The 24,091-nt window shown below is 41.8% G+C and overlaps 1 protein-coding gene across 1 annotated transcript in view; it reads right to left on the bottom strand.

Moving 5' to 3' along the window:
* Positions 1-23,815, bottom strand: part of LOC124287287 (C3a anaphylatoxin chemotactic receptor-like) — a 97,205-nt gene extending 73,390 nt beyond the window's left edge. Inside the window, exon 1 of the mRNA XM_046723786.1 lies at positions 23,715-23,815. Within this exon, the coding sequence (XP_046579742.1) occupies positions 23,715-23,718 (4 nt within the window). The 5' untranslated portion in view covers positions 23,719-23,815. The remainder of the gene's footprint in view (positions 1-23,714) is intronic.
* Positions 23,816-24,091: the final 276 nt, after the last annotated feature.

Genomic DNA, 24,091 nt, shown 5'->3' with positions numbered 1-24,091 from the left:
TGGAATATTAGCTCAGGTGATGGCAGTTTCAGAGGCAAAGAAGGCATTCTTCATAACACGCTGACACTGATTTGGGTTAACAGTAGAACATATTTATGTATTTGTTATTATTATTATTATTATTTTAGTAGTAGTATTATAGGATATTTATATATATAGCGCACATATCCACGCAACTGGTACATACTCAAGGCGCTGGTAATTTTTCTCCCGATCATTCGATGTCAATCTCAACGGCACATCGTGTTACCAATCTCAACTCCCTGGGGAGCATACAACTCTTGCAGCCACTAGGCCCACCGAGTTATTGCCGCTTTCTCATTGTTACGAGGTACCCATTCACAGCTGGGTGGACTGGGACACATAGTCACTGTACTTTGTCCAAGTTTACTGCACGTTGCTGTACCAGCAACTGGGTGTTTGCACGTATTATACCAACGGTCACGTATTATACCAACGGATTCGTGAGTTCTTTTAAGTGCACAGGGTTGTGTACTGTACAATAGGGGTTGTTGATTCATTCATTCACTCAATCGTTCGCTCATTCATCCATTCAATCCTTCAGTCGTTCGTTCATGCATTCATTCATACATACATTTGCTCTTTGTTTTATTTCAAGAATTGCACATCAGTCATAGAATGTTTGTCTCTTTTAGGAGGAGACGACTCATTTTATTCTTTATATAACCTGAAGCAACTTTTTTCTTTCCAAAACACCTTCATTCCAACCCCAACCTCAACAACGATCTCATCCCCGACATAAACTATCTGAATGAAAACGTAAATATAAAACAGAAAAGTGTTTTTAAAATAATAATGTGCCAGCTGCTTACACAATGCCTTTACATTTTCCTTATATCATATTGATTCATCCAACGCCTTTTTAATCGATAGGACAAGTAAACGTAAACACCTTAAAACACATCTTTCCTGCTAAAATATTATCGAGCGGAGATAACGACCTCGGAAAACTAATGTTGATTCCCATGGTTAATCTGGCCATGTCTGCACCAATACACGAGGAATGGTTATCGGCCTGTTGTCAGTGATTGCCATTCCCCGGGGGATAACGAGGGGATGAGTTGAACGGGATTAGGCAACGCACGTCGGTGATAACTTGCATTAGCCACCTGTTCCAAATACACGTCGCTCTTAGGCCATATATAAAATTATTATTGTTCACAAATTCACAAATTCGACCCGACCCTAAGGTTGTTTTTTTTTGTTACACAAAAGAAAATGGCAACATTGACGTGCATGAATTTTTCACACTTCTCATTTTATATTTTCTGTTGGAGAAAAGGTGTACATTTCCACAGAAATCAAGGGGTTTGGGACATAAAATAAAATGTAAAAAAAAAATCCGCCTGCCCGACCCATGTCTTTTTAAAAAGTGATGAGAAACAAGAATATCTTTATGTGGCCTTAGGGGGGGACTAGGGACATAGGGACACGATGCAAGGTTCACTCATCATCAATATAATATTTGTCGCCTTTCATGCAAACGATGACACCTGGCTTATTTTTTAGACGATGGTTGGTTTGTTGTTTAGCGCCGGACTCAGCAATATTCTAGCTATAGGGCGGCGGTCTGTAAATAATCCAGTCTGGACAAGACCATCCAGTGATCAACAATATGAGCATTGATCTACGCATTTGCGATACGATGGCATGTTTTGCATAAATAGTGATTTAATCAACTTACTGCAAACACATATATTCCCATGTATTTCACATGAGTCTGATCCAATATGTCGTTTGCGGTCTCAAAGTGACAAATATGTGTCTGAACTTGAATAGAATTTGGACACGTGAAAAGGATTTGACCTCTTTTCGGAAATGTCCTAAAAAGGATTGAATATGAATATTTATGAACCCTCGATTTTGTTTTTCCCCCTACATTTACACATTTGTGCATTCTGGTTCAATTATAATTTTAAAAAACCTCATAAAATGAACTGCATACTGACAAAAAGCAGATCAGTCTAACGTAAAAAAACACATTTCCTACAAAGCACATTATTAACATAGTTCCGAATGTGGGCCATCGTTGTAGTTACGATGAGCAGAGTAAGCTCCCTACTCTTGCTAGCAATGATTTCGTTTCACAACATCCCTGGGGATTCCTTTGTCTAGACGCAATTTCGTACAGATCGCCGTCATATGGGTGATTAATGCCGTGTTACACAACAAACACACACAGCATGTTAAGAGATTGGTTCAAATTTTCATCCTGGGAATTTTCAAATGCGAGCGACGTCTTGAAAGTGACTAGTAACTTTTCAATGAGATCTTCTGGAGCCTATGTACATGCAGTGGCCACCAATCAGCAATATGTTATCAAAGGTCGACCTTACCGTAAGACGGGCTGAAGCCGCCGCCGCTCAACAAATTGGCCAGAGGTTGTAGTGCCAACTCCGACGTCGAAACGCCCATAATGTAACCCAATTAGGATATGTTACTGTTCGGAAGTATTGATCATGCGAACCACACTCGTGATTGACGACATTTCTTAACATCGACACAACCAAATCGGAGGATGATTTCAGATATTCCTCATGAATGAATGAATGAATGAATGAATATTGTTTTACACCTAATCAGCAATTCGCGTCGAGAAACAGTTAATATGGATTTAATATGCGTACTTAAAGCAATCGTGAAGGTATGACATCAAAGGCCATATAAAATATCAGTCATATATCACAGGTAAAGTTAAAAACTGAAAAGTTTTGTTAAAACGTATATCTTGTCACAAAGATTAATGTATTTCAAAAATGATAAAATAGAAACATAAAAAAAATGCTTGACATATCAATGCAGTGTCCTATTTCTTATGAAATGGGGGCGGTGGGGTAGTCTAGTGGTTAAAGCGTTGGCTCGTCACGCCGAAGACCCGGGTTCAAATCCCCACATGGGTACAATGAGTGAAGCCCATTTCTGGTGTCCCCCCGCCGTGATATTGCTGGAATATTGCTAAAAGCGGCGTAAAACCAAACTCAGTCAGTCAGTCTTATGAAATGGTTACCCAAAGCGTCCCATAACATTAGACAACAGCAAGACCAACAAGTTTTTCACTGGAGGCATAACAGTATTATATGGTTCGGATTGGGTGTGGGGCGGTGGGGTAGTCGACTGGTTAACGCGTTCGCTCGTCACGCCGAATACCCGGTTTCGATTCCCCACATGGGTACAATGTGTGAAGCCCATTTCTGGTGTCCCTCGACGAGATATTGCTGAAATATTGCTAAAAGCGGCGTAAAACTAAACTCACTGAATGAAATACCACGTACACCTCGAAGACCTTAAATTCGTTAGCCAATGTAAAGATTTGTAACATACCAATATCGAGTTTATGTTGTAATCGATTCTTTGACAAATCCCATCACGTTATTAGCAACGTCATGAACAGTCTTGGGAATGGTCGAATGATTGGCATCATGAGCATCGATCTACGCAAGTTCGATACGATGACATGTGTCAACCCAAGTCAGCGAGCCAGACCACACGATCCTGTTAGTCGCCTCTTACGACAAGCATGGGTTGCTGAAAATCAGTTCCAACTCGGATCTCCACGGCTCTGTTGGATAAGCTCGTTGGACAAGCTGGATATAATGGAAGCTATTGTGTCTTTAGGAGACAGCCTTTATCGTGCAGCCCATGCTGAAAAGATTATTGTTTGGGGTTGGTTCATTGGTTTGCAGCAGTCACCAATATTCCAGCTATATGGCGCCGGTCTGTAAGTAATCGAATCTGAACTAGACAATCCAGTGATCAACATCATAAGCATCGTTCTACTCAATTAAGATACGATGACATGTGTCAACCAAGCCAGCGAGCCTGACCACCCGATCACCTTGGTCGCCTCTTACGCCAAGCATGGGTTACTGAAGACCAATTCTAACCCGGATCTTCACGGGTACTAATAAGATGAATATTTGCGGCACGGGTAGCACTTGGGCAACCCATGATTGTAGGTTTGCTTCCGGTTTCCCCAAGATTTTGCTCCATGGTTTCTTAGCACCATTTTTCCGCGTTCATGAATTTCATCGAAATGGTTTTCGTGCATTTACTGCGTCACGTTGGTTTCCCTCCTACATTAAGATGACACGACGCGATCTCACTGAAACTGACAGAAAATTGGGGGGCGTTGAAACCACCGTGAATGTTCTGAAACCCCACACCATAATATTAAAGGATTGAGCCGTTAACTCTGAAAAATAAATCAACACGACATCCGCTGCAAGAGGTGACAGCAACATGCTTTGAAGAAGCGCATCGCACATGCTTAACTAATATAAAGTTGAGCTCAGTATGGAATACCAGAGAAGACATCGTGGCAAGCATACGCTCTGAAACATTGTGTTATTCACAATAAAGAAGTTCACATCCATAAATCTTGCGTTTCTTATGCATTTCCACCTCTGAATGCCCTTCAAAGATTTAAGCACAAATTGTTATCTGATTGCGCTTCTTCTTTCGATATTTGACAACTGTAGAAATTTGTCTTTTTTGTTTGAAGATGGCATATTTGGAATTTCCTGCTTTTGTTTTCATGAAAGTATGCGTCGTTTAAATGGTTAAGAAGCTGATGCACCGTCTCAGGAGTCCCGTGAAGATCCAGGTTAGAATTGGTATCAGCAACCAATGCCTGTCATAAGAAGCGACTAACGGGTGGTCAGGCTCGTTGACTTGGTTGACACATGTCATCGTGTCCCAATTGCGTAGATCGATGCTCATGCTGTTGATCACTGGATTGTCTGGTCCAGACTCGATTATTTACAGACTGCCGCCGACAACCATAAGGCAATAGTCTGCTCGATTATTTACAGACCGCCGCAAACAGCTGGAATATTATTGAGTGCGGCGTTAAACAACAACCATCCAGCAGTTAAAGATAAGTTTGTGAGGCCAGCACATATGCTTTCAGCCCTGTTATCACCCCACAAAGTACTTAGAATTACAAGTCTAAAGTGGTACTGTTGTCATGTGTAGATTATCAACAACGTCCAAGAGGAGATCTACATTTATTTCTTGACTTATTTAAGCCTGGTGTCGACGCTTGTATTGATTTAATGAAGGAATAATTCATGATGATGTGTGTAATTACGTTTTGGCAACACCTTCCTCAGCTGGGGCGGTGGGGTAGCCTAGTGGTTAAAGCGTTCGCTCGTCACGCAAAAGACCCGGGTTCGATTCCCCACGTGGGTACAATGTGTGAAGCCCGTTTCTGGTGTCCCCCGCCGTGATATTGCTGGAAGATTGCTAAAAGCGGCGTAACAATAAACTTACTCACTCACTCTTCCTCAGCTGTCACGACAGATGGGTCAACCGAAACTAATTAGTCTCTTGCGGAGCTTCTGAATGAATCATTACGGTTGTTGTTCGTGGCATCCTCATCCGGTAGGACAATCATCGATATCAAGTGAGAACTTCACGTGGTATATGAGGAAAGGAATAGAGTTGCGTACCTGGTTAGTTGGTGCCACCTGGGTTACTCATGCCTCGCACAAAGACCAACAGTAGGGTACTGTAACCCCAGGTGTAAATGTTCGTTTATATTCAAGTTTATATTCATAATGATTAGGATCACGAAGCAATGCACACATGTGGTGATTTGGAAGCGGATGTAGTGGTGAAGTTAAGCAACGTTGAGCGCGGACAGTCCTTGGATAATAATTATAATAATAATAATAAATATGAACTTATAATGCGCCTTTTCCATGCACAAGGCCCATGCTCAAAGCGCTATGTAAGCGGATGGATAATATACATATATACAATGAGGGACTTGTAGCTAGTCATGATGCAATGGAAACAGATGAATCTTGATCAGGTGTTTGAAGGAATTAAAGTCAACTGCTGATATAATGGTGATGGGTGACCGTGTTTGGCACCTTGACTCCTGAGAGTTTCTAGGACTTCAGTCCTTTCCCCACAACAGAGCACATGTGACACACGTGGTCTGACCTCAGGCAAGTGAGTTTGTTAAAAATTGCCTCTGTTCAGCAGAAAATGGGTACCCGGTGAGATAAGTCATGTGACTATCAACCTTTTAGCCTCACAGGCAGCTTGGGCTATCCGGGGTAATGATATTCAGATTCTGATTACAGCGTCCAGTGAGCAACTAGTCAGATGGATACTGGGCGCTATTTGAATGAATTATTAATATCATTATCACTAAAATCAACAAACGCGTGAAGGAAGTATAACAGACAGTTGCTCGGAATACATTTGCCTTTAGTGCTGATGAAAAGAATTTAACACGCGATCGCTCGTGTGCTCGTGGATGCCACACTAACAGTTAACAGTTATATTTTGCTAATAGGCATATTTACTTGATTTCGCAATAGCGCAGAAATTGTAGGTGGACTATATTGATTCCATTGTCAGCTTTACATGTCATACCGGTATGCATGTGTTTTGTTGACCTGTTGTTTAGCACCGCACTGGATGATATATGACAGCAGTAGGTAAATAATCCTGGATCAGACTTGACTGATTTTATGAGCAAATGAGCAAAACTGGATATCGATGACATGCATCATCCACGTCAGCGAGCCCAATCACCCGCCGCAGACGCTGCTGCAGACGGATCATCTAGCCCGGAACCTACACGGGACGAAGATGTCCCCAAAACAAGGAAGTACATAACGTGACGGATGCTATAAAGGACAGACAATCGTATGTTCTGACGTACGGGGTTGGCATTTGTGATTGAGGCAGAATATTTTATCAGGCAGTGGAGATGAGGAGAGAGGAATTTTGGAATGAAGCATCAGTTCGGATAAACTTTTTTGTGAAATGTATGTTTTGAAACACTGGCCGAAAAAAACATATCAAAGAGAGAGATCTGTGGCAGCCGTTCTCGCCATCTTCCATTGCAGGACGCCTACCCTACTATTGGTGGTTGGTATTGAATGTAAACAGGTTGTGGACAACAAGTCTACATATCTACACTATCATGGAGGATACATACAAAAAAACATACAAACAGTGACAGTCAGTCCCCTCCGAAGTTTAGTGGACAGAGCTTCTCTGTAGGTCTGTAGTTCCATCCCAGAAGAGACTTGACAAATGACGGTAAAATGTGGGCACGTGTTACCCTGATGGAGTCCAGCATAACGGGCAAGCGAATATAGTTTTACGTCGGTTTTAGCAATATTCCACTAATATCACGGCGGGGGGAAACCAGAAATGGACCCCACCGTCCCGAGAGTCTAGCATAGAGGGGTTAACACAAAGTCTGGTCGGTTCGGAGCCAGCATAATGTGTCTGAGAGGGCCATCAACGTTAATCCTCCGTCATTGAAACCGTGGTTGCTTTAGTGTACTAGCGTTAGAAAAGGGTAATAAATCTGCAATATTACAGTGAGTGAGTATTTTGTTTTGCGACGATTTTAGCAATATTCCAGCAATTCACGGGGAGGAACAACAGAAATTGCACCCATGTGGGGAATCGGACCCGATTTGAGGCTTGACGAGCAAACGGTTTGACTGCTAGGTTACTCCACCACACGCACACACACACAGACACACACTATCACACGCACTCCACGACATGAGCAAAATAATCCTGAACCGACCTAAAGGCCCAAAATCACCTTATAAGCTGGTACCCATGAAGATCCAATTTCTTCAGTAATCCATGCTTGTCGTAAGAGGCCACTAACGGGATCGGATGGTAAGACTCGCCAACTTGGTCGACACATGTCGTCGTATCCCAATGGCGTAGATCGATGCTCATGTTGTTGATCACTGGATTGTCTGGTTCAGACTCGATTGTTTACAGACCGCCGCCATAAAGCTGAAATATTGTTGAGTGCGGCGTAAAACTAAACTCACTCATACTTATAAGCTGGTTCTTAACATCAACGGTATTCTGGGCGTAAGGAATTGTTGTCGCAATAGTCTATTTAAGATGTATTATACACTGGTTCAGCTTTCTAACGTTGCAATACACAGCATGGCAGCTTTAACCGTTGGTTCTTCGCTTATCCTAATTTGAATCGTTGCTTTGCCACACGCCAGCCAAACCAGTAATCGTACACCTGTGTCACTTTCGGCTTTCCTCTCACTTTTAGCTGACACGTCGAGTTATAGTGAACGATCTGGGTTCAACTCCGCTTTGAACAGTATTTCACAGCATGTCAGATTCATTTTGGAGAAAAGCCAGGAGCCACGCATGTTTTGTATTACAACAGGGTTAAACAACACATGGATAGTGCTGACAAACTAGGACTCATTAATAAATGTCTTTAAAGCAAAAATCAGGATTCTGGTACTCCCGAGTAACGTAATTCGTTCATCCAAGTTACAAATCCACATCGTTACACCTTATACATTTATGGGGAAATGGGGTATCCTTTTGGTTATAGCGTTCGCTCGTCACGCTGAAGACCCGGGTTCGATTTCCAACATAGGTACAATGTGTGAAGCCCATTTTGGTGTCGCCCGCCATGATATTACTGAAATAATGCTAAATGCGTCGTAGAACTGAACTCACTCACTTTCCACGTTGTATCGGCAACATCATTTATCAACGTTCTTCGTGAATCCACATTTAGCGTTCATTAACACTACACTTGAGAGGTACCACAATCATGCCATTAATTACAGTTAAGGTTTCAGACCTTTTCCTTCAAGAACACAGCTCTTTGACCATTGTTATCACCTGTTCTGGAACACATTGCTTCCGCCTAGTCGAGCATAATTAAAGCAATAAAAACGTACATCAAAATGCTCCAGATCTCATGAGTGAAATAGTCGTGCAACCCGTTATAATACAATTACCTTTAATCAGATGAGGAAGTCTTATACCAGCGTTGTTTGCTGAATATGTTTTCTTAAATCATATTTGAGAATGATTTACCAGCAACCGGGAATGTCAAGAAACACTTAATGTGCTTTGTGAAAATTATCTGAAGGAATATCAAATAGAGAGGTCACTTGCTACGGCTTCACAAAGAAGGAAATTGGAACAGGTCGCTTCGTGTCAGGCTGCTTTGACACAGAAATTGGCCCCTATTACTTCATCATATTGATTTGGATGTTGTCATCATTTATGACACACGGATCGTTAGAGTCTGTCACGTTGCAATGGGCTGTGTCCCACATTAAAAGCACGAACGTGACAGTTGACATAATGCGCCTCCAGCACATTCAGGCAAAATAGGAAAAGAAGATCACATTCTAATTCCCGTTTCTGCTGCACATATTTGGTGGATACTATAAATCGAGGCATCCACATTGTGCTTTAAGCCCCAAAATATCCTATGGGACTCATTTCATAGCGCGTGGGGTGACCTTTGCAATAGGTTTCCAACTCACATTTCTTGGAGGACATACTAGGACCACGTCCGCCCCAATATAGGCATGACAGTATGAACATTGAGACAGTTGCCATTACTAAGTTCTTCAACTTTGTGTCGCCATGTTTGAAGATATCCTGGGACAACGAAATCACTTTTGACAGTATGTGGTGTGTAATTGCAATGGTTAGACAACTCAGGTTTCTTAAAGGACATACTTGGACCACGACCACGCCGATATACCCATGTCAGTGTGAACTTTGAAACAATTGCCATCACCAATTGCTTCAATCTTCTGTATCGCCTTTTTAGGACATTCTGGGACAACAAAAATCCTTTTTAAAGTATGTTTGTGGCCCATGCAACAGGTACCCAACTCCCAATTTCTCCACCGTTCTTGGAGGACGTTCTTTGACCACGACCGCCCTCAAAAACGCATGTCTAAAAACACTTAAACAGTTACCACCACCAAGTCCTTCACATTTCTGTGTAGACTATTAAGGGCTGACATTCTGGGAAAACGAACAGTCACCATTTACAGGTGAATGTTGTGTGATCTTTGCAATAGGTCTCCCATTCAGTACGCTCAGATGCCTAAGGTGATGCAATTCCTTGTAAGGTTGTTAGCAAGTTCTTGTTCTGATCGTTCGTATGTTAGCACGTTGAACGCGTGCCAAAGTAGCCACCGTCAACCTGAGTCACTTTCGGCTTTCCGCCCACGTTTCGTTGAAACATCACTTTAGTAAGTGCCTTGGCTTAACGCCTCTTTGATCACAGTGTCAGATAAATTTCGGTGAAAAATGAACTTTACACTCTGTTACACGTCAACTACTTGCGTGTATCAGACTGACTAACCAACGATCCGAGTTCATTGGTCAGTATGATTTTAAAAACATACACTAAACATGTATTTTGCACTAACGTAAATATTCTCGCTCATGGGAAAATTTGTTCGCCCATGAGCGAGATTTTTAGGAACGCTTTAAACTATAGTCCGCTTGGCTCAAAAGCGGACAGATGAATTGCAATCTAACTCGAAAACTAATAAACATAAAATACTCAATGAAACACTGATCATAATCAAAACGTCAGACCAACTCTGTGAGTGTTTTGCAGAATTATGTCCTAAAAATAAAAAAGTTGTTTAACAAACTATCATTAAAATATTGACACTGTTCACTATTTGTTACGAGGGAGGAGTGCAGAGAAAGGGACAGCCAGGTGTGCGAGAAAGGACGGAGACGGCACAGCACAGGTTAATGAATCAATAACTTTATCGGCACTTGTGCACGTGCTTCTCTAACACCTGGCTTTAAATGTTGAGTCTTCGAAAAGAATATTTTTCATTTTTTCATCCTTAGCATATATTCATGATAACTGCATGTTGAATTTTGTCAAATCCTTTGTCAGAAACTGCCACTGCGATGCCCACCTCTTCATAACTCTGTGTAAGTGTTTAGTTTCCGACAGTGGTATGTCACTGTCACCTTTGTGCGCACGTCACTTCCCCAACCACCGTCCATTCAGGTCGCGGTGGTGTAGCCTAGCGGTTCAAGCGTTCGCTCCTAAGTATCTCCTAAGTGGGTATCTCCTAAGTAGGACTTAATATCTCCTACGTAGGACTTAGTATCTCCTACGGAGGACTTAGTATCTCCTACGCAGTACTTAATATCTCCTACGCAGGAGTTAGTATCTCCTAAGTGGGTATCTCCTACGTAGGACTTACGTAGTATGTAGGAGATAGTGACACAAAAACATTTTCACCGTGGCCCTACTACTCTTCCTTACTCGGGACCAAACAAAACCCGTGAGAGATGTTTCAACCGACACCTACTGTGAGTATCAGCAACGTGTATTACTCAGACTTTAACATGATACTCTACCATATAAGCTGAACAATATATCTTCTCCACATTGACGGCAAAACAGTTGCACACTTTGATGCTTGCGGAAAACAAGAAGACTCAAGGGTGACGGCGAACTAAGCCACTGGATTAAAGAATAAACTGACTGTTATTAATATCGCTGTCTGGCCAGTGTGGCGAAGATACAAGAGGAGGCTCCAAGGCAAGTCTCTCTGCATTTTTAAATATAAAACATAGACGGAATCAATCGTTCTGGGAGAATCTTCGTCTTTGATTATTGCCCTACAACTTACATTTTCTGTTCAACCTTCATGAAAAGAGATCACGTCTTACAAGGGGAACAGTCGTTAAAGCTGCCGCACTTCGCTATGTGGACCTGCTTCCCTATGTAGAGCTGCACGCAATAATCCCATTTCGACTTTTCTACTTATGTAGATAATGTAAGTAAAACTGTCATTAACATGGGCAATTAAATTTATCTATTCAATTACTTAATTATATTATTTTTATTATCATTCGATACACCTGTTAACTTGGGCAATTAAATTTACCTAATGTATTCAATTACCAACTTAATATCATTTTTATTATCATTCGATATACGTTATTTCGTAATTTTGTCAGTTTGCCATTAATATTGTTAAAGTAAAAAAACATGAACGATTTTTACGCGTAAAATACCAAACCACCCCAAAAGACACCCCTCCACAACCGCACACACTCCAAAACAAACACGCGTGCCGCTAAGTTGTTTACGAACTTTTAAACTGCACGCATTCATGTTCAAACGAGATTAGACTGCAGCCGGTAAATCCGTCTGTGACTGATATTGTTAGAAACAATCCACGCCATCAAAGATTTAGGGCGTGCTGTCAACTGAGTCACCAAGCTTGACAACCTCATCCATAAGGAGGGCGGTGGCGGTAGCCTAGTGGTTAAAGCGTTCGCTCGCCACGCCGAAGACCCGGGTTTGATTCCCAACATGGGTATAATGTGGGAAACTAATTTCTGATGTCCCTCGCCATGATATTACTGGAATATTGCTAAAAGCGGCGTAAAACTAAATTTACTCACTCACTCATCCATAATTCACCTATTCAGGGATCTCTTGGGACCAGATGTAACCCGAAATCCCCATGTGGGGTGCAGATGCTTATTTGGTTCTTTCCTCCAAACGATTACATGAAACCTGTATTAGCTGATTGACAAGATTCAAGAAAAACATGACAATTATTCAGACCTCGCTAACAAAATGGCACGTTTGCATTACAATACCAAGATGTCCGACCCCCGATGTTCTTTGGTGCTTTGTACCTCCAAATCCGTTGACTGAAATTGGGAGACGACCCGTTTTTTGCTGCCAGAAACACAGCTATGAATACACAATGCCATTTTGAAAGTGATCAAATATAATACGTCATATTTGGGACTACCCACTCAGCCTACGCGTTGTCGACATAGCTTTCTGACACTCAGTTAGGTTCGACTTGCAGCGCTTCGAAGGAAGTCCCGTTCGGTGTCTGGGCTGTGTGTTAAGTGTAAAGGAACCTCAGCTTATAATGAGCCTTAGGGGCGGTGGGGTAGCCTAGTGGTTAAAGCGTTGGCTCGTCACGCTGAAGACCCGGGTTCGAATCCCCACATGGGTACAATGTGTGAAGCTCATTTCTGGTGTCCCCCCGCCGTGATGTTGCTGGAATATTGCTAAAAGCGGCGTAAAACCAAACTCAGTCAGTCAGTATAATGAGCCTTAACAGCCTGACTGTCTTTTTCCTGCAATTCTATCTTAATCTGTACAACATTTTGGTAATATTTTACATTGAGCCTTTTCGATATACAAAGGCTTACCCATATAGCAAAGGCTTAGCATTTGCTTGTTTTTATTTGTAAAACAGAATGATAACATTCCATGTGTCACGATCTAATATCCTTCAACTCTGATACACGCAGAACACTTTTCAAGTTTGATAAGACGGCTTGAGGGGACAAAGAAATATATATTAATCTAAAGAGCTACACAACATCGGTACTGAACTTGAAAAGGGTCGTAAACCAAAAGACTTTAACTTGAAAGTGCTAGTACCTCTTGGTAGGGACCCGTGAAGGTCCGGGTTAGAGTTGGTCGTCAGCAACCCCTGCTTGTCCTAAGAGGCGACTTACGCTGACTTCGTTGACATATGTCATCGTATCCCAATTGCGTAGATCGATGCTTATGCTATTGATCACTGGATTGTCTGGTCCAGACTCGATTATTTACAGACCGCCGCCATATTACTGGAATATTGCTGAGTGCAACGTTAAATAACCAACCAACCAAACCAACTCACCACTGACAGTGTCACAGGCGTACACCACTGTATCGTCAGCTGCCTCTGGACGTAGGGTTTGGTACATTACACAGGTGGAGCATATGTCCGGGAAAGCGGACGACCGGCAGGACGAACTCCCGGATCTAATTATGCCTGCATTGTTTGATGATGACATCTCTGTAAGCAACAACGAGTGTCCTTCTGAACTGATGCTGGGCGTGTTCCCCTTGCTTACTCCCTGATTACAACCGATCTTAGTAGGTATGAGGCTCAGACAAGGTTGGTCCCTATGTACCTTGTACAGCAAATATGCAACTGCTACTGGCCACCCACAAGATGTTGAGGTCCATTCTAGCCTACGTTGGGCATCAGTGAAAATAGAAATGTGAGATCCATTTCCTCCTTGATCAATTATCCTATGTCGAAGAAGTTCACGATCAAATATTTTAAAACTTGGATCTGTAGTTTATCAATAACGTATCAAGACTGAGTCGTTATCACGGGGTATTCTGGATCAATACAAGACGCCGAGGCTTGTTAAATAAACGCCATTAAAACTGAAATTGCCGTTTGCGCCCACCGACTTGGCTAGCAGTTGGCATGAAATCGTTTTGTTCTAATGTCTATACAGATAGATGGACAGAGGTGGCATTTGCGGATAAATCTTTCATGCATATATAGCAGTAAACAGGTGTCATCTAAGCAGGCTCCTGTATATAATTAAATACTAAAACCCCCTGGCCCAAGTATCTGTAGTTCGAGAGAAAAATCGTCTCCCTTATATCACTAGCCCCAGTCAGACCCCGTGGCCCTTACATCTGCAGTCAACTCTCACCACCTTGCGGGCTGTGATGTGGCCTGTGGTTAAAGCGTTTGCTGGTCACGACTAGGATTCGGGTTCGATTCCCCACATGGGTACAGTGTGTGAAGTTGATTTCTAGTGTCCCTCGTCGTGATACTGCTCGAATATTGCTAAACCCTGCGTAAAACACTCACTCCCTTGCCGTTACATCAGCCGACTTGCTTCCACCCCATATCCCCATATCTGCAGCACAACTTAAACCCGCTGATCCCTACACCCATAGCCCAATTCGAACCCTGGTACCTCTATATCATTGGCCTTCACATCCATAGCTACTGTCAAAACCAGACATTACACCCGCAGGTCTGAAATAGAGACCGTAAGCCCCATCCAATCGCCTCCTTCCCGTCACCGCCATTCCGTAGACAGCTCACTCACTTATATTATGTATGGATAACAAAACGAAACCGAGTTTTATGACAACGATTGTATTTCAAAACGCATCTTACGAGATAAAGAGTTTTGCGGCTGACAACTTTATGTTTTTTCATAAAAGACACGAGTGATAAAAACAGTATCAAATGCTGAATGGTGTTGTGATTTATTGATCAATGACGTAACATTTGCTCATTTCAAACTTAACGTTGAAACAAATTGCCGCAGATATGGCGGCGGCGTATGAATAAAACATTCATAGCTGATGATTCGAAAATAGACCGTCCTGCTGCAGCCTGGCACTAGAGTTTACAGCTTTCCCCGACTTCGATTAAGAATGAATGAATATTGTTTTACGCCTCCTTTAGCAATATTCCGCAACACCACGTGGGGGACACCAGAAATGGGCTTCACACATTGTACCCAAGTAGGGAATCGAACCCGGGTCTTCGGCGTGACGAGCGAACGCTTTACCCACTAGGCTGACCTATCATCCCCCTCGAGAGAAAAGGCTAGGTGTAGATGTTGTAGATTCAAATTCAGAAAGACCAGTTTATAACAAGAAGTATTCGTACGTTTTCACAGTATGTAACATGGCTGTTTAATAAAATGTCTTCAATAGTCAACATCGTTTAGTTCTAATACTCAACACTTGAGGTGTATATATGTAACTGAAGGACGTTGAGATTGCCGCTACAGGTTGTTACGGTCAACAGATCCGGAGACGTCTAAACTGAATCTGGTTGTCTACGATTTGACCTAAGTACCCGGGAAGATCCGGGTTAGAATTGATCTTCAGTAACCCATGCTTGTCGTTAGAGGCGACTAACGGGATCGGGTGGTCAGGCTCGCTGACTTGGTTGACACATGTCATCGTCCCAATTGTGTAGATTAATGGTCACGATCTTTGATGATTGGATTGTCTGGTCAAGACTCGATTATTTACAGACCACCACCATATAGCTGGAATATTGAGTGTGGTATTAAACTACAAACAAACAAACTAAACCGTCTTAGGAGCTGTACACCGTAATGTAGCTGAAATATTGCTGAGTGCGGCGTTTAACAACAAAAACTAACCACTCCCCAAAAGCATAGCCTTTAGATGTGAAGAACTGTTCGTCGGATCCACTTCCTCAGCAACATAACTTCACTTCAGAATTTTTTCCATCATTAAACTAGCACTTTAAATGAAATAAGGTCCAAAACAACATTTTCATTCTAATTTAGTCTCCCCATTCGACAGTCTTTTTCTTCAACGACAAAAACTCTGACAGAGCAGCGTCTTCAAATACATGTTCTTCTCACGAAACACCTTTTGCGTTTGCAAACAAGGGCCATCCATGTTAACACTGCGACGGGGTGTCTTGCCATGTTCAGGCAAGTAGTCCTTTGCGATGCATGCGCTCAAATATACAATTACACGTGCAATAATTCCGAAAATGACTTTTAACACTATTCTTCCCACATGCTTCGGAGATGCCTCTTGGGTTCCTGTAATCATTCTTGCCTGCCATTCACATTTGCTAAATGCTTCATCAAACAGATAGTCGTCCTTTATAGCCACTGCCCAATGGCACAACCACCAAGATTGGAGCAAGCATCATTTACGTCGGCTCACGGTCTTGGCGAAATTATTAAGGAACTTATCCTGATCCTAAACCCATCCGCGTGGCGTACTGACCTCATCCCCCATCACAAATAGCCTCCAGCATGTCCAGAATGTTCGGTTCCATGATTGATCCCGGCTCCATGTACGACGCAGACACGTCCTCGTCGGTCCGTGTAATTGAAGTAAAGGTGTTCAATCATTAAGGTGCCGCACAGCCCTGGTCACTCTCTTCTGTCTGCCGTGTGTTGCTGAGGGTTGCTGTGCTGTCTTGATGCTTCTGGTTGAAGACAATTTCGAATTCCAGACGCATTCCATAAGGGAACCACTTGTATTTGTTTGGGTGACATCAGCCTGCTGCTGAGAGGCATCTGCTTCCAACCGCCACAAGCATTTCACGTCTATACATAATACATCCATCCATCCGTCCATCCACCCATCCAGAATTTAAAATAAAATCTTTCGTACGTGTAGTTCAATAAACTGATTCATCCACCCATCCATCCACCAGCAGGTGCATAAAGAATTCATGTTAAAATATTTCGTACGTGTACATTCATCCATCCATCCAAACACGCACATACATGCAGAACGTAGAATGAAATCTTTCGCACGTGTAGTTTAATAAACTGATGCATCCATCCATCCATTCTTCAAGCAATACATCCATCCATTTACCCAAACACATACATGCATAAAGAATTTATTATATTTAAATATTTCGTATATGTAGTTTAATAAACAGATGCATCCATCCATCCATCCATCCATCCACAAACACACACATAAAGAAATCTGAATAAAACTTTTCGACGCTCGCACACACACATGCAAGCACTCACACAAACACAAACACACATAAAACTTGAGATATCAACAGCTATTATTTTTCAAATATCACTACGCCGGTCCATAACCCTATAAACACCAGCATTTGGCCCGGACAAACAAACATTTCAAACACACAACTGAGCAACAAACAGATTCTATATTGACAGAATGATGTTCGTCCTCTCTCATAGCCGCAGCTTCTAGTATTCCGGATATCAGTGTGACGGGAATCCTCATAAAACCAGGATTAAGTCAGATAATCGCGGACAAGTCCTCATAGACTTGGATCCGTCTGAAGTATAGTTTTGTTGGGCTTTTTTAACAAACAACGGTCGGCGCCACTGTCTGTCTCGAGATGGAATGTCGTTTGCCTAAAGTAATTGAAGACCACGTAAATACGAATTTGCACTTAGGAACAATTTCTTTGAACAACCTTTGTGCATATTTAAGGGAAGACGAAGATGAGCTACTTTTTTGTTCTTCCTGGTTTTTTCCTGTTGGTTTAAACATGGTGCCAGTCAAGTTGTCGTGTAAACGCTATGATGCAATTTGTTTTTAATGAGACACACAGTGTATTTTAGAGTGAATCAGCGAGTTCCAATGCTTCATTGAAAACTATTTCAGTCATATTGTGCCATGTCAACTTCAGAAGAATATTCAATTTGACGTACGGTAGATTTTTAAAACTATGAGCACCGATAGGAGCAAGAAAGTTTTAGGACGATTCAAGGATTTGACTGTGACACTGAAAGCTATATTCATATATTACGGTGTACAACTCCTGAGACGGCTTTCTCTGTTGTTTAACACCACATTCGGTAATACTCCAACTATATGGTGGTCGTCTGTAAATGATCGAGTCTGGACCAGACAGAGCATCGATCTACGCTGTTGCGATACGAAGACACGTGTCAACCAAGTCAGCGAGCCTGACCACCCGATCCCGTTCGAAGCATCTTACGACAAGCATGGGTTGCTAAAGACCAATTCTAACCCTGATCTCCTAAGACGGTATATCAGCTTCTGAACCATTTAAACAACGCATACCTCAACCGATGGATGGAACTTTCCGCAATTTCCTTGAAACTGATGGAGGCGTGACAGAGACAGGAATGAACACAAATACAAGCAGCCAGACAAGTCCGTCAAAAGTCTCTGGTCAGACGCTCTAACCGCTGAATAGGTTCCTCGAAGAAAATTCGAGGACTTTTTTCGCTTTACGTAAACGTATTTCACAAGATATTATTACAATTCTAACATGACTTGAGCAACTTTTTGCCTGCTATTGGTTAATTACAGTCATTAAGAGGTATGTAATCACGTTATACATGTCTCTGAGTTTGTGTGCGCAAGTATACATGGTATACGGTTATGCACTATTTTCGTTTGCCCACCAAGATGGTGGGCACCGAACAACCTACCGATACATCGAAGGATTGCGGCGAAATTGATGTCGAAAATTATATTCAGATGGATTTAGCGATGATAGGCTTAAATCGTTAGTTGTGCAAATCACAGAAACAAGTGATTATGTAAACAAATTACTTCACAAGCATAGAAAATATTCAGTCGAAAAGATCGTCTGCTTTCCGTTGAAATGCGTTTGTGTAATTACCGTATTGTGCCAAAAGAGATTAAGCTATTGCCTGTTAGATAACTTCCATATTATTTTTAGTTTATTATCAGATTTCGTTGACGATATGGACACGGTGACCGAATTTTCATTAACATTGAATGCCGAAGGAAACCCCTCTGTCAACATGGATATAAAAAGTTCGGATAATATTTTAAACAAATTATTTTAATATGAAAAAAAGAACCTTAACCTTGACTGACAGCTTCAGTGTGACATCGATGCGCACAAGAAGGTTACAACCAGTTTATTACACGCTCCATGACACTCTGATCCTTCGTCATCCAATAATGAGACAGGACACTCGATCGTTTGTGTGTACATATATTCCTAAATTCTGCAGTAGAAAAGAAACACGCGTTCTAATAAATATGCAAAATGTTATTCAATACAACTGATTACAAAACCCGATATGAAGACATGTTACGCTATCAGCTCAACTGCATAGCTAATTACAACACGCCTTGGCCAATAGGTCAGCCTAAAATGTACTCAATGACCAAAAGAGGACTGTCAACGGGACAGTGCATTTTAATAAATCTCAGTCTTGTGCTTCAAAACGACAATCAACACTGTAATCATTTCAATCATCTGTGATCAAGAACAATACTCTTAGCAAATAGCACCACAGGTGGGTGAGTATGGTTTTGCGCTACCTTTAGCAATATTACAGCAACATAACATTGGGGACACCAGAAATGGGCTTCAAACATTGTACCCATGTGGGGAATCAAACCCGGGTATTCAGTATGATGAGCGGAAGCTTTAACCATCAGGCTACCCCACTGCCCCGCCACGAGTGGTCAAGCATATTTCTAGATATTTGAGCAGCCAACCTTCCTCTCCAAATGAAGGGCTACGAGTGCGTGAAGGCTAAATGTATTGATAAAATACTTCGATTCCAGAGACCAGTGCGTTGGAATGGACTTTAAGTAATCAATTTATTCCTTTCAAGGGACTATCTGCTCCGTATTGAAACCCTCCGAAAAGGTTAAATATCTGGCAACAAGACCATTACACGTGTGTCAATGAATACTTGCAACACAGAAAATCTAATGTTGCACATTTAGAATTTGCTAAACAGAAATAAATCACTTGCCAAATGAGTCGCCCAACATCTGGGATATGACTATCCTGCGAAGTGTAAGAGTGAGTGAGTTTAGTTTTACGCCACGTTTCGCAATATTCCTGCAATATCACGGAGTGGGACACCAGAAATGGGCTTCACACATTGTACCCATGTGTGAAATCGAACCCAGGCTTTCGGCGTGGCGAGCGAACGCTTTAACCACAAGGCTACCCCACTGCCCGCGATGTGTATGAAATTGGACGAGGAAACAAAATCACGATACGCAGATGTTGTAAAAGTCACGTGATATAGTGCATTAGCAGCTGACTCGCTCATATATTATTCATCAACATATTAGTGACAATATAAGCTTTTAGAAGCAATGTCAGTACAGGCACACGTCATTAGGGCTGTTTCTCGATTACACGACACCATGTCAGGCTCGCGGTCACACGCCACTCACTGTGGTCCTCTTGTGACCCCCATGGTGAAGTCTGAAGCTCTTCGTCTCGTTTAGACCGTTCCATGGAAATATCATTCATCTTCCAATACTGGTTTCGAGAGGAGATATCGCTTGTAAACGATCAAACGATATATATTCATGATTTGTTCTGACGACATTAAAGTTTACTTAAAATACCATCAAGAAATGGTGAAACTTATGCATTGCACATTTTAAAGCAATAAATGTTAGCACTACGTTTTTATGTGCCTGTTTGCTATGACGTTATGGTGTCACTCGTTCCCTCTTCCAACACTCCTGTTCATTTGGATGTATTCATACGCAAGTCTGCAGATGAACTTGTTACAGGTGACGTTTCGTTTTATATTTCTTTTAATTAAGTATGATATTGGATAATAAATAGAATCTCACGCGTCTGTCTTTTGATATCAAATATTTCAAATTATCGTTGATAAAAAGTGAGATAAATTCGTGGTGATATATTTGATCTCGAAAGACTCTCGGGTGAGATTCTCGATTTACCATTCCACTGAAATAGCATTTACCATTTGTTAACTATTTAGAAAGTAACACGAGGTAACAAGATTATGGCGTTTATGAAGCGACGTGCCCTCGAGAATGTGCCTGTGGGTATGCCGCCTTGTATTAGCCTTGCGCGTTTTAGTGCTAACCCTCTGCGAAAGTACCGCAGTTTAACGTGGACGCTGACCCCGGAGCTGAAGGTCAAACAGCCCTTTCTTCGGCTGATTATGTGTTGACGACAGCGTTATCAGTCTATCAGCCATTAATTTTCTCAAGTCATTTATGAAATCCCGATGTGTCAGCAAGAACTGAGCCGACGAAGACGTGTATTGGTTTCACGCTGTCGGACATATGCTGTTGTCATTATTGGTGGCCGTCGGGCTTTCATGACCTGCAATCAACTAAGCAGACCCCTTATTACCCTGATCCATACGGGCTATAGCTGTAACGTCTGATGGCATCGCCACTAATACAACTACTGCTGCTACTACTACTGCTACTACTGATGCTGCTGCTACTGCTGCTGCCACTACTACTACTACTACTACTACGACTGCCAGTACTACGACTACCAGTGCTACTGCTACTACTACTACTACTATTCCTGCCACCGTCAACCACTACAACTACTACAACTACTACTACTACTACTACTACTACTACTACCACTACTACTACCACCGCAAATTCTGCTTCTACACCTACCACTCGTCTGATTGCATCGCCACTAATACAACTACTGCTGCTGCTACTACTACTACTACTACTACCGCTACTAGTAGTAGTACTACTACTACCGCCAACCACTATTAGTACTGCTTCTACTACAACCACCGCAAATTCTGCTAGTACAGCTACCACACTTTCTGCTACTACTGCTGCTGCCGTTGCTGCTGCTACTGCCACTACTACTTTCACAGCTGCCGCTGCTACTGCAACTACTACTACAACTACCTGTACCACTATTTCTGCCGCTGACAGCACATCTACGACTCACTCATGGAGATTCCGCGTCTCAGTTGTTGTTCCTAGCAACCAATGAGTATCGTAAAAGGCACAGATCGCTGGAAATGGTACTTTGGATAATTGCATGTCAAGTGCTCATAATGTCAATCACTAGTTGGCATTTCCAGATTCGAGCATTCATAAACTCTCTCTGAAAGCTAGAGCATTGCTAAATGCTCTTTGAATTGCAAAGAAGACCTCTACTAGTTTTAAGCTGTATTCTCAGACCTCTGTTTGATTTGTCCTTGCTATATTATTTGAACGTAATTGGCTGCCAACATTTCAAACATAACACCATCAAACGCGTTCATTGAAGCTAGAGCACTATCACCCAAAATGATTGCATTACCCGCTGACTCGAGTAAACGAATATTACATTCCATTAATGGTATCAAATAACATATATACATGCAAGTTTAGTGTTACACCGACAAGAGGCGAGGTGAAATTGGCTTTAACGTCATGCTTGAGAATATTTCGCTCATATGACGACGTGCATGCGTGTGTATGTGTATGTGCGGCTGCTTGTACTAGCCCAGACTTAAGCTGGTTTTATAGGAATGAATGTTTGCGGGGATATAGAACTTCACTTTTAATACAGAAGATACCTGTTTCATAACTGATACCTACCTATATTTTAATTCCATAACTAGTTAAATAATAAACATTTCTGTATGTCCTTCTGTTACAGCTACACAGTATTCTTTAAACTAAATCCTAAACTCTTCAAACAGGATGCCAATATATCTGGCTACTCTTCTGCTCTTATCACGATCACTAACACTCTCCCAGTACAGCGATGGCCATCTTGGTGCAAGGAAAATGAGATTTGTATGCCCGACGTTTAATGATATCCACGTTCGTTGTGTCAACTTTAGAAGCTTATAGAATTACTCTCCCTTGGGACAATAAGCGCTGTAATTAACAGACCCTGTACCTTAACGGTAATCAACACGTCAAAGCCTAAAGGCTTATCGTACTTATATCTCTGTCGCATGATCAACATACAAAAAGGACGGAGAAGAGCCACACTGTTTTTACATCAACTGTCACAGTGACGCCATGCCTTCGCGAAACGGGTGAGTATAGCCTTCTTCATCATGAACACCCGCGCTGTTGAAGGTAGAAATCAATATTTCGTTGGCAAGAAACTATTTATACGTCGTTAAATGAAGCTGTATTATGTTGGAAAACGTAAAATGGTGACAAGATTGTGAAAACGATGTAGGTTTTGTGTAAAATGTATACGTGTCCTTGTCGACAGTGATTTATATAAATCTAATGTGTTACGTAATCCTAGAACACAATGCAAAATTTAACAGGGAACGTAAATATTTCAAGTTGATAGATTCCTCACATACTGACTTCTCTTATGAAATGGTTATCATAACAATCATATATCAATTAAAAGAATAATATGTACGTTGGGCTTGCAGCATACCTATAGTATCAAAATTCTGAACAGATGAATAAAATACCCAAAACAATGATACAGATCACGACAATTCACAAGGACTTAAAATATATTCTGTAGGACTTCATGAAATTTTCTTTCGTGAAACAGAGTTGGGGTTTAGGCTGCAAAAAATAAATTCACCATGAATCGAACTGGCGGCGCAACGCCACTTGTTGCAGCTCAAAACCATGTCAAATCTGTTCACTAACTCCGTTTTACACTCACCATACCAGAAGCATCTCCTGTGATCCATTCTCATCAGTCAACATATTTTTTCTTAATACAAAGCTAAAAACTCAAAAGTTTGTAAAGATATTAGAAATACATAAAACCTTATCGAGGGCTCTCAATCACTGCCGGATTAAAACGACAGTCAGCTGGAATATATATGATGAATATTAGACTTACCCATCAAGGGCCGCGGATGAGGCAACACTTCTGATATCCATAGTGCACGGTAAACTAGACGTAAGTCTCACAAGTATGACAAGTTAGAAGCTACGAATCTCACTTCTTGTCCTACCAGTACTAAATGTTCGCATCCGAGGCTTCAGGTAACGACGCCGCCACGTGACAGCTGCCATTCCTTATCGATTTTTCCCGAGCAACGTGAAGCGAGATCGTGTATCTTCGTATTTGGCATTCGGTGCTCTCCGGTCTTCGCCGATGCAGAAACTGCCTCGTAATAATACTTATCTTAGGTCTAGTGTCTGTGGTCCTATCAGCCGGGGATGTGATGACAGACTTTGGCGGCTCTGTTTAGTTAAACGTGAATTTACAGGATT

The sequence above is a fragment of the Haliotis rubra genome, unplaced genomic scaffold (assembly GCF_003918875.1).
Source record: "Haliotis rubra isolate DU_JTF1 unplaced genomic scaffold, ASM391887v1 Scf4, whole genome shotgun sequence".
Lineage (NCBI taxonomy): Eukaryota > Metazoa > Mollusca > Gastropoda > Lepetellida > Haliotidae > Haliotis > Haliotis rubra.
Note: the sequence above shows the minus strand (reverse complement) of the source record. Positions and strands in the feature narration are given on the sequence as shown.